General features: G+C 44.1%; 2 protein-coding genes across 2 annotated transcripts; both read right to left on the reverse strand.

Moving 5' to 3' along the window:
• Positions 1-3,970: 3,970 nt before the first annotated feature.
• On the reverse strand, positions 3,971-5,227 carry LOC127777777 (fasciclin-like arabinogalactan protein 11). Its single transcript, XM_052304397.1, has one exon. The coding sequence runs from the start codon at positions 5,039-5,041 to the stop codon at positions 4,232-4,234; it is 810 nt and encodes a 269-aa protein (XP_052160357.1). The 5' UTR covers positions 5,042-5,227; the 3' UTR covers positions 3,971-4,231.
• Positions 5,228-5,998: 771 nt separating this feature from the next.
• On the reverse strand, positions 5,999-11,914 carry LOC127777765 (E3 ubiquitin-protein ligase MBR1-like). Its single transcript, XM_052304386.1, has 8 exons — positions 11,630-11,914; positions 9,333-9,449; positions 8,609-9,250; positions 7,822-8,228; positions 7,642-7,740; positions 7,408-7,554; positions 7,061-7,284; positions 5,999-6,912 (listed from the first exon to the last, which is right to left on the reverse strand). The coding sequence occupies exons 2-7, from the start codon at positions 9,415-9,417 to the stop codon at positions 7,159-7,161; spliced, it is 1,506 nt and encodes a 501-aa protein (XP_052160346.1). The 5' UTR covers positions 9,418-9,449; positions 11,630-11,914; the 3' UTR covers positions 5,999-6,912; positions 7,061-7,158.
• Between the last annotated feature and the right edge of the window lie 2,577 nt (positions 11,915-14,491).

A 14,491-nucleotide genomic window follows, 5' to 3' on the forward strand; every position in this document is an offset into this window, starting at 1 on the left:
CTTGGTGTCGTGCATATCCACACCGATCGTAGTTACTCCTCCAGTTTTGGACCGGCTCGCGTCCTCAAACTTGACGCCCACCCACGCGCACGCCAACTTGCCATATGCATGTCGGCTGGAGTTAAGCCCATCGGCGCGCCGGCGTACGTACGTGCAGAGGTACAGCGCGCAGATGAAAAACCGGTGGAAAAACGGCGGAGCGGGGCGACCGTTTTGCTAACCAAAGTGGCATTGGCGGGAGATGGAATCCAACGTACGAAGATGTAAAACGAGACCCTATCTCGGTTCTAGAATATCGTAACTTAGATGAGACGTATCCTACGTTCTTAATGTACGATTCTAGACATATAGGTTACTATATTTTTTTAAGACGAAGGGAGTGCTAGTTACTAGTAGTACATAATTATTTTAAAATTTTTAAAAGAAAATTATTTAATATTTGAAGCAAATTGTATAAAAAGAATTATACGAAACGTATCGTTCTACTGTTTAAACAAATATTGGTCTCTCCACGACAGAAAAGCTCTCGCTTGTTCGTGTGCGGCAAAGTTGATCTGCCCCCCGTGTAATTTGCTCTGCTGTGTATGTCAAGTTGGGATCAGATCACCCGTCCAGCTAGCCGGGATGGCGCTGAGCTCTCTAGAGATGGAATTTAATTTGGGTTTCTGGCGAAGTGGCAAACACAAGGAGATGGGCGTGTCTAGTTGAAGATCGCTGCATGCAGCGATAAGGAGGATGCACTTGGTTGGTTCTCTTGGAACCGAAGGCACTGCATCATTTGCACGCATGTGTTAATTTCCTGCTGATTCCGTCATGCAGCGCGGTTTCCCTGTTTTGGTCGTGCAACACAGGCGGATACAGTGGACGACGGCGAGTGGCGACAGCAGAGCACACGGTTTTGCGTGGAAATCCGGAAACGACGAGAAGCAGCAAAACAGCTGCAGCTGTTCAGCACGAGTACAGTACTCCCCCGATGATAAGAAGAGGAAGAGCTTAAGGCCGGTCATAGTGCGGTGAGCTGGACCGGTGCTACGCCCCTCCACGTTGGATTCATGCGTACGTGGAGCGAGAGCGCGCCCGGCGCCCCCCACCAGAGCGCCTCGCCCCCAAGCTGAGGCGCGCGGTTCCTTCTCTCGTAAACCCACGCGCGGCAAGAAACCGAGGCGCGGGGCAGAGGAGTGACGCAGAGGTATGCGCGCTGTGGGCAACGTTTCTTCGCTGCCCCGTGCCCTCGCGCCGATTCCCCTAGAAGAAATCCCCGAATCGCCCTCGAGAAGTGTCGTGGTGGAGAAGACCAGGAAGAAGAGAAGGCTAGAGAAGCGGAAGCCGAGCAAGAAATTGAAGTCATCACAGATCGGATTCAACCAGATGAAAAAGAAAAAGGAAGAAAAATCATCACAGATAAAAAAAATCATCCCGCTCCCCACCATGGCCGCCGTCGTGGCACTCTACGCCGCCTCCTAACTCCTCGGCCGTGCCTTCCTAACCACCGCCGGCTCCTCCATGGCTTGCTCCTGCTCCTCCTCCTCCTCCTACTTCCCTGCAACAAAGAGGAATCAAATCACACAAAAACAACTCCTTCTTCCTTTGGCCTTTGATTTCTCCTCATCTCCATGAGCCTCTTGAGGGGGCGAGGAGGCGTGGCTGGCTCCGGGGTCTTCGGGCGATTCGTCTCCCGACGACCGCCAACGAATCCAGGGGCCCGCGCCGGCGCCCGGCGCAACTCGCTGCCGCCAGAGCAGCATTCGCCGCCGCCGCACGGGATGCGAGGCAATAGGAGGCGTAGCGAGGCGAGGAGAAGCAGTGTGGCGTGGCGAGGAGAAGCGGAGCCGGCACCGGACGGGGAGGAGGCGCGGCGGCGCACAGACTGGAGAGACTGAGAGAGCGAAAGTGAGGGCCGAGGGGTGCGTGGAGACTGAAGACGAAGCGCTCGAAGAGAGGGTAGGTGCGGAATAAATTTGGTGCCGCTCCCCGTGACCTCGCGCAAGTAGGTCACGCCCACTGTGGGCTTCGTTTCCTTCACTTGTGTCTATATCCAATTAAGCCACACATATATGGGTGCTTGCACTGTGGGGTGGGTGTCTTTGGGCCAACCTTTTGGGCTAGGTTTACGGGCCCCATAGCTTGTACTGTGAGAGGCCTAATTGGCTTGCTCGCTACCCGACGAGAGCGTGGGATATCCACTCTCTATTTCTCCAAGCTCCAAAACAAATGGGATCTGACACAACTTTTGACTCCTTAATTTGGAAGGTACGGACGCCCGGAAATTCAAACTGCACGCTTGGCTTATCATACAAAATAGAGTTTGGACCTCTGACCTGCTTGCGACCAGCGGTTGGCAAAATAACGGCAGGTGCCATCTCTGCCGAAGAGAAGATGAAACAACTTTGCACCTCGTCGCCGAGTGCAGGTATACGAGAAGGATTTGGAACCTCGTTATGACATGGGTAGGGTTTCACCAGCTGGAACCCCGACGCTCGGGGTGGTGCAATCGGTAAAAGACTGGTGGGAAATGCTGGCCTCTGTGTCTGGTGTCCCAAGAAGAGACTCTGCACCCTGATTCTACTCATCGTATGGGAAGTCTGAAAGGAGCGAAATAGGAGGATATTTGATCATAAGGAAGCCACAACCTCGTTCCTCCTTTCAAAGATAAAAGAAGAGGCTGGCATGTGGGCCTTAGCAGGTGCCAAGCGCCTTGGAGAGATCATCCTGCAGTTTGTATAGTGTACATCTTTTCTTATTTTTCGCTTTTTCTTTATCCTTAAAGGTTATATTTTTCTCTTGTTATATTCAATGAATAAGCATATTCTTGTGCTGGTTCCATTAAGAAAAACAAATGGGATATCCTCCCGGGCGGCCCACACAAACAATGCCTTTTCTTCAGGCGTGATTCCGCCGATGCAAACCCGGTGCAAGCACCCGCTCCCGCGCGCGCCGCGGAGATGGCCATGGAAATCCGCCGTGCCGAACAGCCCGGGCCGAGAGAGAGAACCGATCGATCCGCCGGTCCGCGGTCCGCCCCTGTGACAGCCGGTGAAATAGCGCGGCGCAACCACACAACGGCTCGCCGCGCGTCGATTCGCGGGCTTCCGCACTGTGAATGTGACAGTAGAAGCTCTTGGGCCTTGGCGAGTCGTTTCTTAATGGGAGGAAGTGGGCTGGGAATGGATTTTTCAGTGTCAACAGTCAAAGACGAAATGGTTTATCTCATCTTTTCACTTATACTTATTCTTGTACTTATACTTATCAGTTAAAATTTAATATTTAAATTTAAATTTAAAGCTGATTTTTAGGGGGTTTTTTTTCATCGAAGTTTTTTTTTAACCTAACCTATGCTTTTAGGTCGCCTATGCTTTTAGGCCGCTACGAACACATATATAAACGTTTTATTCACAAATTACTTTTTTTTTTGCAAATATGTCGTTTAACTTTGTTCCACTTTATTACTAAAGCCAACCTCATTAAGTTTTGGTGATACTAAGTTTTACTACGTTTTATTTTTCCGAATTTTGGTAGCGTTAATTGTGCTTGTTTGAAATCTAACCAAATTTCGATTAATCTTTCGTGAGAAGAAATTTCTGAAATTACCAATGTTTAATTTACTACTTTACCAATTATTCTTTCAGTGATAGACAACGTAACCGTCGATAGCGAGGCTCCCCTGGTAACTTCGTCAATTTTAAGACATGCCAGCCTAGTCTTCTGGAGGTGTTTATAGGAGTAGGGTGTGCGTGTGTGCGTTCACAGGGGTGAGTGTGAGCGCTTGCGTTTGTACTTTCTAAAAATAATTTAATAACAACAAAATTTAGTAAGGCAGATTCTATGTGTACTCCTAACTATGCAGTCTTTTCCCTCTAAATTGTAGCCACAGAAAGCGATGCGTTCGCTATCTTTTTCTTCACTGAGTGTATACTCCAACAGGTGATGTACTGAACTGTGTGTGGTTCATCTGATGATCTTTTCAGTTCAGTTACGCACAACTCATGTTTATTTAGTACCATTACATTACAGAAAAATGGGAATCCAATGATACATTACATACTCCTAGCAATTACAATAATAATGGTAATGATATGACGAGCAATAATTCAACCAAAAATGGACAGAACATTAAGAAAAGAACACCTTTTCAACAACAAAAAAAATTAAGAGAGAAAAAAAACAACAGAAAAAATTATGGAAGGCGCGTACAATACAGAGATCTCGCTCAAACTTGTCATCAACCTCATCGTCACAGCCCCAACCAGACGCTCGCCAAGGCAAGAACCACCCCGACACCAGCACCGGCCGTCACCCTCGCCGCCGCGAGAGACGGGGTCGTCGCGTCCGGCGTCGCGTCGGCGGCCTCGGGCGCGTCGGCGACCGACGTGGCCGGCGTCTTCCCCTTCTTCTTCGTCGCCGGCGACAGCGGCGCGGGCGCGGGCGCCGGCGTGCCGTAGATGGCCATCGGGAGCAGCACCTTGTCCACCTGGTACACGACGAGGTTGTCGCCGGTGTAGAGCGCGTTGCCGACGGTGGCGTTGACGACGCCGGTGGAGATGTTCACCTGCTGCCCCTCCGCCGTCACGTTGAGCGGGTACTGCCCCGGCGAGTTGCTGCCGGCCTGCGTCCGGAGCGGGTTGCTGACGGTGTCGAACTGCGACATGGGGATCAGCGTGGACAGCACGTGGTACTGCACCAGCGAGTTCTTCTGCTGGTCGGACAGCGAGTTGAGCGTGCCGGAGGGGAGCGACGTGAACGCGTTGTCCGTCGGCGCGAACACCGTCAGCCCGTTGCGCGAGCTGTTCAGCTGGTTGTCGATCTGCTCCGCCGCGCCGGTGGACCGCATCAGCCTGATGAGCGTGTTGAACTGCCCGGCCTTGGCGAGCACCCCCGTGATGTTCGTCGTCTTCGTCGACGCCGGCGCGGGCGCCGCTGGCGTCGCCGGTGCCGCCGGTGTCGCCGGCGCCGGCGCGGCCGGCGCCGCCGTCGGGCCCTGAGCCGACGCCGCGATGGCCATGGACACAACAAGACACAGCACAAGTCTCTGCATGGCTTGCATGGTGGATGCTGTCACAGTGTCAAAAAAAAAAAAACTTGGTGATTGCTATTGGTTGTGAACTTGTGATGAGCTTTCTGCATGCAATGCAACTCAACTGATCAAGAATTCAAGATCGATCGTAATGTGTGTGACAATGTGAATGAGAGGGGTGTGTGATGTGGTGTGGCTTATAACAAGGTGGTTGCATGCATGAGGAGGGGGTGTGTACATGTCAGGAGAGGAGAGGAGTGAGCTGTAAGATAGGTTGGTCTTGCATACAGTTACAGGGCACCAAACCCTGAGAGGTGAGATGCCATTGCCAAGGTGGAACAGGCTAACAGCTGGGCTTTGCTTCAGCCAGCAGCAAGTGCATTTGCATGGATGGATAGACTGCATGTGTAGTGGGGTTAACCACTCCTATCAAAAGATCTGGGCTGGTTTCCTTCTCCGTTTCTCCTCCCTGTTTTTGACAAACTGAGCCGTAATGACAGTGATTTTTGAGTTGTTTTGCGTGGGAAGGAGGTGATTGAGTGATAGGCTGGATACAATGTGCAATTCTGTGGTTTGTTGGGCCAGGAGGGTCACCTCGTTTTCACATGCGTTGTGGGAACCGGTTTGTTCTTTAATTAGTTAATTTCAGTATATAACCAATTGACTGAAAAAATCTCACCGAACATGAAGCATGCATGGGGACCTAAGCTTGGATCTTGGCCAGATGAAGATGGGTGATGATTTGGGACAAATTACTGCATTGTTAAGCTGAAAAATAAGAGGTACTTTTTCTCTAAAAGAATAATTAGTACTGTGTCCTGGGCTGTCAGGTATAAAAGTACAAAACACAGTGAGTGACTGAATTCACCTGTAGTTGTTTGCTGTTCCCTATCACTACGGCAAATTTGGCCTAAGCAGGTGACGATTTCCATGATACTGGTGTCAATAAGCAACTAAGAAAATCATGAAAATCATATCATCATGTATTTCCCGAAGTAATTTTGTAATAGGTGGTGCATTGGTTTCGAAAAATAAGTAGCTGGTGCAACATACTATACTATTATTATGGAGAGCTGGAAATGATGTCCTTTGATTTTTCTTTTTTTTTTTCAGCTTGATAACATATAGCACACCCAATTGACAACGAATTGGGAGTGAGACGCATCAAAGTACCGGTATTCTCTAGCCTGCTACCGATGCTAACATTCAATCCAACACTCTCTGTCAAACCAGCCGTGTGTCCCATGTATATCAGCATTACCCATGTAGGCACATCGATGTGGTCGGTAAAATTATATATCTTTCGCATATAACAGTAACCAAACACTCCCTGTAGCTCAAGGATCTGCAAATCTTGAAGCCGAAGTAAAATCGAAACCGATTATGCATTCCTAAAGCAACATCACCATCATTAGGTATGATGTGTTTCAAGGATTTCTGACATCAAACCTTCTGATCCAGAAGAGGTAAAACTTCAGGAGATCTACCTCTGATGTCTAACCATTCATCCAAAGTCCAAGGCCTTTTAACTTTCTAGATGGAATGAGACTTGCTATTGATTTTAATCAGCAATTAGGGTGAGCGGCACAACCTCTAGAGATTTTGTTAACATCCCAAACCGTTCCCTGTCAATGGCAGCGGTTAAACTGTTGGAACAGGAATTTTGTAGGATCGATTTCGCACAATTCCTTCTTTTACTCCAAAGGAGGCAACGAGCTCAACCGAGCAAGGGCCCCAAAGCATGGGCTTTATTTGGGCTAACATAGGCCAAGAGCCCAAGACCCAATAAAACCTAAACTTTTTCATGAGACAGCCACCTCTTAACCATCTATGACTTGGTAGTGGCCCTTTCTGAACCTCCCTCTTACGCATTCAAGCTCCACGACTGCTTCTTCAGACATGTACAACAAGGGAGCTCGGTTGCAGAATAAAAATGTAAACCACTTCATATGATTAAATGAATTAAAAATTGGCATTTTAATAGTTAATACATATAAAAGGATATCAGCTATGGTAACACACAAAATAATTTAATGTTAGCAAACTTACTTATTTACATGGCTGAGGCGCACAAAGAATGAAACAACTTAATTGGGTCTAAATACTAACAAATTTGAGGACCATATTGTTGTTTGTCCTCGCTTGTCCTATGCAGCAGCCGACTTGCAAATTGGGCATGAGTTCTTCTCCTTCAACCACTTCTTGACGCAGTCGGTGTGGAAGTCGTGATTGCATTTCAGTATTCCCAGCAAACTGTTGTCTTTGTATTCCTCCTGCACAAAAGGCCAACAACCCATCGATAATCAGTCAGAAATACCTAAAAGTTTTTTCAAGACAGGGTAACGAATTGTTCGACATGAAACTGGAACTAATAAACCAAGCAGTTAAAATTGTACCAGACAAATTGCACATTTCCCATCATCTTGATCATTTTGCTGTTCATCAGAACTGCAATAGATCACTTCTCTCACACAACCTGAGATTTTCTCGTCCACCAAGCCTGTGCAGACATTACCAATAGATTCTCCCAAAGCCAGCAGGTCCTGTTGACAGCAAATGATAAGAGTTAAGAAAATAGATTTTCAAGTTTCCAGGGTGGGAGGCATGTAAGCAAAAACCAGCTCTTCTACCTCATAACTCATATTGTCAATGTCCAGTCTCATGGCCCTGTGGGGGTCTTGTGCTTCTCTTGATTCGCGGAGAGCAAATTGTTGCATCATTATCAATTGCTTCAGAAATAACATCTTGTTTCAGTTCATAATTAAAATTCAAATATATATTGATTACAGTAGGAATGGAGAAGAATCTACCTGTGCATCAATCATCAAAGGCTGAATACCATAGTATGAGCTTCTCGCCCTTCTGTTCCTTCCGCTGTTAGCATGCCCTATGAGTACATTCCTTGCATGTCTAGAAGATGCAACAGCTCTGACAGGTAATGGCTGACTGGCCCTCATGGGTGTTGAGGTAGTTGCAGAGGTAGCAGGTTGGTAGCTCGGAATGATCACCTCATGGGGAATCGCTGTAGAGCTAGAGGATGCTACAGAAGGCAGATGAATGTAGCTAGGAACAGTGTCACCATGAACATGCCTAGGTGCAAAGACACCACTGGCAAATATTGCACTGCTTGAAGAGCCTTGTAAAGTTGGGACGGGAACAGATGAGTTGCTGCTTCCCATAGTGTAAGGCATTTCTCCAGAGTGCATTCCAGAGGCACCTACATAATCATTTAAATACATGTGCTGTGAGAGCAAACAACGAGAAACTTAAAAAATCCAACTTGCTATATAAATACTATATATCAATAAGGAAATTAGGGACTAATAATCCACATTCACGTAAAAAGCAGCTGTAAGTATTATACTCTATGACTAATATACCATGTCATAAAACGCAACCACAACAAAACTAAGATGCCTTGGGTTCTGTTCCACCATTTACTATATGAACCAAATACTTCATAAGATGTAAATTGTTGAAGCAACACAGTGATGTCTCTTCATATCTTGTCATAAGAAATAAAACACTGGCAAAGAACACTTTACAAAAATAAGGGTCGCACATGTAGCAAATTTAACTAAGCAGCAAACTACTAACCTGAAGGCATAGTTCTCATTCGTGTAGAAAAGGATGGTCCATTCCTTTTCATTGATGTACTTTGGGAAACATTCGAAGTAGAATGGACTGGTCTAGGTTCCAATGAAATATTATTAAAATTATGACGTGCCCTCACATTTCTCTGACTTCCTTCTTGATTTACCAAGCTCTGGTCATTCCAATTAATTGGGCCAACACTTGGAGGCATTTGACGATGCAAGGACTCAGAAAATGGAGCTGGCTGTGGATAATTAGAGAACTGGGTACTTGATGAGCTACCGGCACAATAACCATCACCATTGATGCTATACTCTGGATAAATGACAGGATTTTTTCGTTTCACTGCAGCAGTTCTGTTGTCGATTTGGGAACTCCCTCGAGCAAATTCTCCCTCAGATCTATGTGGATAAGTTATAACAGGTTCAGTTTGAGGATTGTAGGATACATGGCCACCAGAGCTTCCAGCAGGATAGTGAACATAGGAGTTATGTAAGGTTCCTGTGTTTTTAACTCTATGACCTGAATATTGTGCCACTCGACTTGAAGATGGAAGATCATTCGATCTAATTGCCACATTCCCATGGTATGAAGGGCCAATTTTAAGGGCTGCATCATTTCCAGCATGCACAAATAACTTCTGACCTGAGATTAAAACAAAATAGGACACAATTTTAATCACAATTCAGACATGTACAATACAATAGATAATAATGAAGCCTGCTACCTAAAGGCAGAGGTTGGTTGAGTTGCTCATTATTGGGTTGAACCATCTCTGGCAGTAGGGAATGGTTTCCATGGTGTCTAGCCATAAAACAGTCAGTCCAGTATGCCTGTCCTTAACCTGGTAATCACAAACCGAACATCGTTAATTAAGTGTCGCACAACATTGAAGATTGTAATGAAATGATGCATTAGCTCGTGGAACGTGCTGCGCTGCTGATTGTTACAATTCAAATACCACAACATTTAGTCAATTATTCACTGGCGTAAGGAGCATGAAGCAAAAATACTGGAGTTTGAATAGGCACAATGATATACAACAAAATGTGCTAGAACAACATAGAAGTACATGAATACAGAACTTTGTCAATAAGTTTGTTTGAAAAGCCAATGGTGCCTATCACATGTAACGATCTCCATGTATGTATTTGACATGTATATTTGATAAAATCCAGATGGTGTGGCAACTAAATATGCCATTATGCACCCTGTTCACTAATTAGTTCCCAACACTAGGAGTTAAAAAAGTTATTGTGGTTCAAGAAAAGTCAGAAACAAAACTAATTTAATGTCTTCTCCCTTATTTTTCCCTAAAGATATATTTTTCTTAACATTTAGCACGACAGGCAGTAAAAACATGTAGGAGGCAGATATTGACACAAAAATAAATGCTCATTTCTACCTTGTTCTAAATGTACAATATCATTTGTCAGTAACATGTAAGTCTAATACAATATTGCAGCACTTACCTTACATAATTTTTTATAAGTATTTAATTTCCAGAAAGATTAAATGGGAGGATGGAAGAGCAGTATTCAAAACACCAAAAGGTTTTATTGTGAACGCATGAATAACAAACCGAAAGATTAAATGGGGACTGATAACCACATCTTATATCATATTGTTCCTTCCTATGCTACAGGTCTACAGATTTCTTTGCCAACATTTGTAGTACAAAAATTTATAAACAAAGCAGACATCATTGCCAAAAAAATATCATGGAAGCAGATTTTATACATAACAAGGAATAATGGAGATGCATCGGAGTATAAATAATGTGAAGCCAAGTGGTATGAGCTTTGAAGAGCAGCAGAATTTCATGAATGCAGGTGCAAATCTCATCTTTTAACTGGATGAAGATATGTTCATGAAATAGATGCCATGGATAATTGCATATGGCATTTCTAGATCTTTTGGCAAAAGCATTTGCACCTTATCTTTCCGGACAAAGCGACCACATCTCTAAATCAGCTACATTTGTTTCAAAGAATAACTAGCATCCTAGATATGCAAATTGGAGACAGACTAAAGATTTCCTACATTACTAAGAATCTTTTTTCCCCTAATGCTAGACTAACATCAGGATTCAACCAGTCTGGTTTGAACTGTTTGTACTTAGACTTTTAAAGATTTCTCCTAACGATAAAATCAATCACCCAAAAAAAAAATCCAGGAGTGGGTACTAATGCTCATCCACTAAATCAACACTTCAGACAAAACCAATGAATATATTTGATGGCATAAATTTTCTCTATAGTAAAGCAAAAAATAAAATCTGCACCACCACCAACCAACTAGAACGGAAGCATAAATCATCCATCTAGATTTCACACTAAAAAGGCTCTCCTATGCACATTATAAATCATCCATCTAGATTTCACACTAAAAAGGCTCTCCTATGCACATTACAAATGTAAATTGTAAGGCTCTTCTATTTCCCCATATTACAAGTTAATCAAATCTACCACATATTCCTCCTCCCTCATATATCATACAGAACAGTAATTGGTAAACCGGCAGGCAATAATATACAGCCTAATGTCTAGAAAAAATATATGAAAAATAAAAAAATGTTAATCTATATTCTCACTATTCATTATTAAATTATGACTGAATCCACCTACTTGATTTTCGTCTTCAGAAATGTTGGATAATTATTATAAATTTCCAACCATATGTACTTTGGCTGATGCAGAATCGATGAGGACTCGCCACATCATGATAGTACAAACTACAAAGTCCTAACCAAATCCACCCTACTAAAATCAATCCTACCACGCCAAACTCCAAAATCGATCAACAACCACGTATCAACACCATAACAGAGCCGAAAGTATCTAAATCGCAACCGCTGATTTTTTTTTCTACATAACAAAGCCGAGCCGCCGAAAGCATCAACAACCACAACCACAACCACACGCACCTGATTTTCCCACACCAAAAAAATCTCACCCAACAAGCAGCCGATCCTAAGATACCGTGGTCAAAAACTCAAAATCGCAGCGGATCGGAGGGGCGTACCTGCTCACAAGTCGTCGTTCGCTCGCTCGATCGATCGATCGATCCACCGATCCAAACCCCACGCGACCGAATAAATTTCCAAGGGAGTAGATAGATAGAGGGGGAAAGGAAGGAGGCGGCCGCGATACGGAAGCTTCGGGGAGAAGAGAGGAGGAGACGCGACGCACGCGGCCACAGTTTTCTCCTAAAATTAAAATTTTCTCTCTCTCTCTCTCTCTCTCTCTCTCTCTCTCTCTCTCTCTCTCGCTCTCGTAGAGTATTTGTCTGTGCGGTGTGGAGTAGAAGGGGAAGAGGAGGAGATGGGGATGGAAAGGGCTCTCGTATTTATAGAAGAGGAAGAGATGGGCAGGGTGGAGAGGTAGGAATCGGGGGCGGAGAAGCGGAAGCGCATCGCGTGCGGATTGGGGCCCACGGCTCTGCGCCCACACATGGAACTCCACGATCCAAATACTCCTATATAAAAAGTCCCTTTTACTACTACTAGTATGCTCCTACTATGGATACCTTTCGCGATCTGGGCCCACAAATCAGTGAGTGATACGTCGAGTAGTAGGCAACCAGATATATCTAGCTGTGGGCCACACAGGGAAGGAGGAGTAGATGTATATATGGAGTATAAAAGGCTAGAAAAAGAAAGAGACGTGGACACGTACATAAACGTACTATTTGTTTTGATGCGTGGTATTGTAGTATATTTGGATGTGCGGTAAGACAAGGCATTGAGCCAGTAAGCCATGGGCAATATGGCAAGTAAAAAAGAGTTCGGCTCAGATGAGGCACCACTCTATCCTAATAATAAAGTGCGGTTTGGACCTTTTGGTTTCTTAACTATAAATCCAAAGGCTCAATTCTAGACAAAAGCTCTTTTCTTTTGGACTTTTGGTTTCTTAATACAAAGGATCATTTTACAAAAACTCTTTTGGGGGACTTTTGATTTCTTAATCCAAAGGTTCAATTATATAAAGAGGATGTCTTTTTTTTTTGGGACTTATGGTGTCTTAATCTGAAGGCAAATTCTAACATATTTTTTTCATCGACAAGGCTCGAGACTCTGCATGAAAAAAAAATTGGAGGATATCTCTGGTTATATTTTCGCTTTACTCAAAGCAATAAAAGTTTTTTTCTTTGAGGCTGTGCTTGTCAACAAAAATGGAGGAGAACAGAGTTACCCCCTCCATTCCACATTATAAAGATAATACTTATATTTTGGGACGGAGGGAGCATCTTTATCTCTCGTTTAGATTCACTAAAATTTATATAACTTCGATATATACATAAAATACATATATGAATCCATGCATAACTCTATTTAAAGATCAAATATATTATAATGGGAAACATAAGAAGTGCAATATTAAAATATTGCATAACGTGAAACAGTAAAAGTGTGATATTTCTCTCTCTGTTTGGAGTGCTTGAGATTTAAAAATAAGCTGGTGAGTAGCCATCGAAGAGGAATTTGATAAAATCTAGTTATTTTTCAGATTCTGGCATCTACATTATTTTCTAGATTTTATAACTATAAAGTTTTAAATTCCAATGAAAATGACAATTGTTTGGAAAGCTGAAATCACCAAAAAAGAAGTTGCTAGAAGCTATAGCTCCCAAACAGGCCCTAACCTCTAAACAGAAAATACGGCACCTCTTTGGAAAGAAAATAAAGAAAGAAGACCCATCACTAGAAACTGCAACAAAGGGCCTTGTTAGTACAAGGCTGGGCGTGTAGGCCCCACATGACAGAGGACGAGGCGATAGCTGAGGAAATGAAACGTGGATGGCTCGGCGCTGCTGATTCAGCACATGCGGCTTCTCTCTCTCGCCGTCCGTCCAGCCATCCAGACTCCACAGGCGGGGGCCGCGAGACGCAACACGTCGTCGCATTGATCACGCGGGGAAATGCTAATGCTACGCGTGGGGTTGGGTTGGGTTGCGGGTGCGGGGGGGATCGCGGCGTGAATTGTGATGATGCGTCACCGCCTGCGCCACGAGCCCACGAGGCCGTGTGTACCAAACAAATGCGTCGTCTGAACCTTCTTCCGCCTCCTGTTCCTCTTGGGGCTGTCAGCGTCGGATGCTTGGCTGCGGTTGTTGCGTGCGTATGACTGCGTCTGCGCGTTGGCGCTTCGGTGACTGCTCTATACGCTTCTTCGTAACTGGGCAATGCACTTATCCACTACCAGAAGAATCATGCTAGTACTAGATAGAAAAGTCTATTATGGCTCTGTTTAGTTTTAAATTTTTTTCCTAAAAACATTACGTCAAATCTTTAGACATACTAGTCTGTTCCAAAAAAAGACAAACTCTGGCTATGAACCTGGCACACTAGGATTGGACTTTTTTTTAACGGAGGGGGTATATATGGAGCATTAAATATAGATAAAAAGAAAAACTAATTATACAGTTTGCATGTAAATCACGAGAGGAATCTTTTGAGCCTAATTAGGCCATGATAAGCCATAAGTGCTATAGTAACCTACACATGCTAATGACGAATTAATTAGGCTCAAAAGATTTATCTCGCGGTTTCCTGGCAAGTTATGAAATTAGTTTTTTCATTCGTGTCCGAAAACCCCTTCTGACATCTGGTCAAACATCCAATGTGACACCCAAAATTTTTCATTTCACCAACTAAATAGGCCCTATATATGAAAAAACTTATAGAACTCTTACAAACACTGATGTGATGTAGCATGCTGTTAGAGAGTTTTAGGTCTCCTCGAAAACAAAGGGAAAAAAAAGGAATTTCAAAGGATTTGGATCCTATATAAAAAAAATTCTATGAAGCAATTTGAAATAAAGAATTGGATCTTTATAATTCCTTTGAAATTACTATAGAATGACATGTTTCATGGGGATTTTGGA

This window comes from Oryza glaberrima, chromosome 1, assembly GCF_000147395.1.
Source record: "Oryza glaberrima chromosome 1, OglaRS2, whole genome shotgun sequence".
NCBI classification, from domain to species: Eukaryota; Viridiplantae; Streptophyta; class Magnoliopsida; order Poales; family Poaceae; genus Oryza; species Oryza glaberrima.

Coding starts and splice junctions, on each gene's coding strand:
- LOC127777777 (XM_052304397.1), bottom strand. CDS start 5,041: ATGCAAGCCATGCAGAGACTTGTGCTGTGTCTTGTTGTGTCCATGGCC.
- LOC127777765 (XM_052304386.1), bottom strand. CDS start 9,417: ATGGCTAGACACCATGGAAACCATTCCCTACTGCCAGAGATGGTTCAA. Junction 7,741..7,821: donor CTTTGATGATTGATGCACAG/GTAGATTCTTCT, acceptor TTATTTCTGAAG/CAATTGATAATGATGCAACA. Junction 7,285..7,407: donor GGAAATGTGCAATTTGTCTG/GTACAATTTTAA, acceptor CCTTTTGTGCAG/GAGGAATACAAAGACAACAG.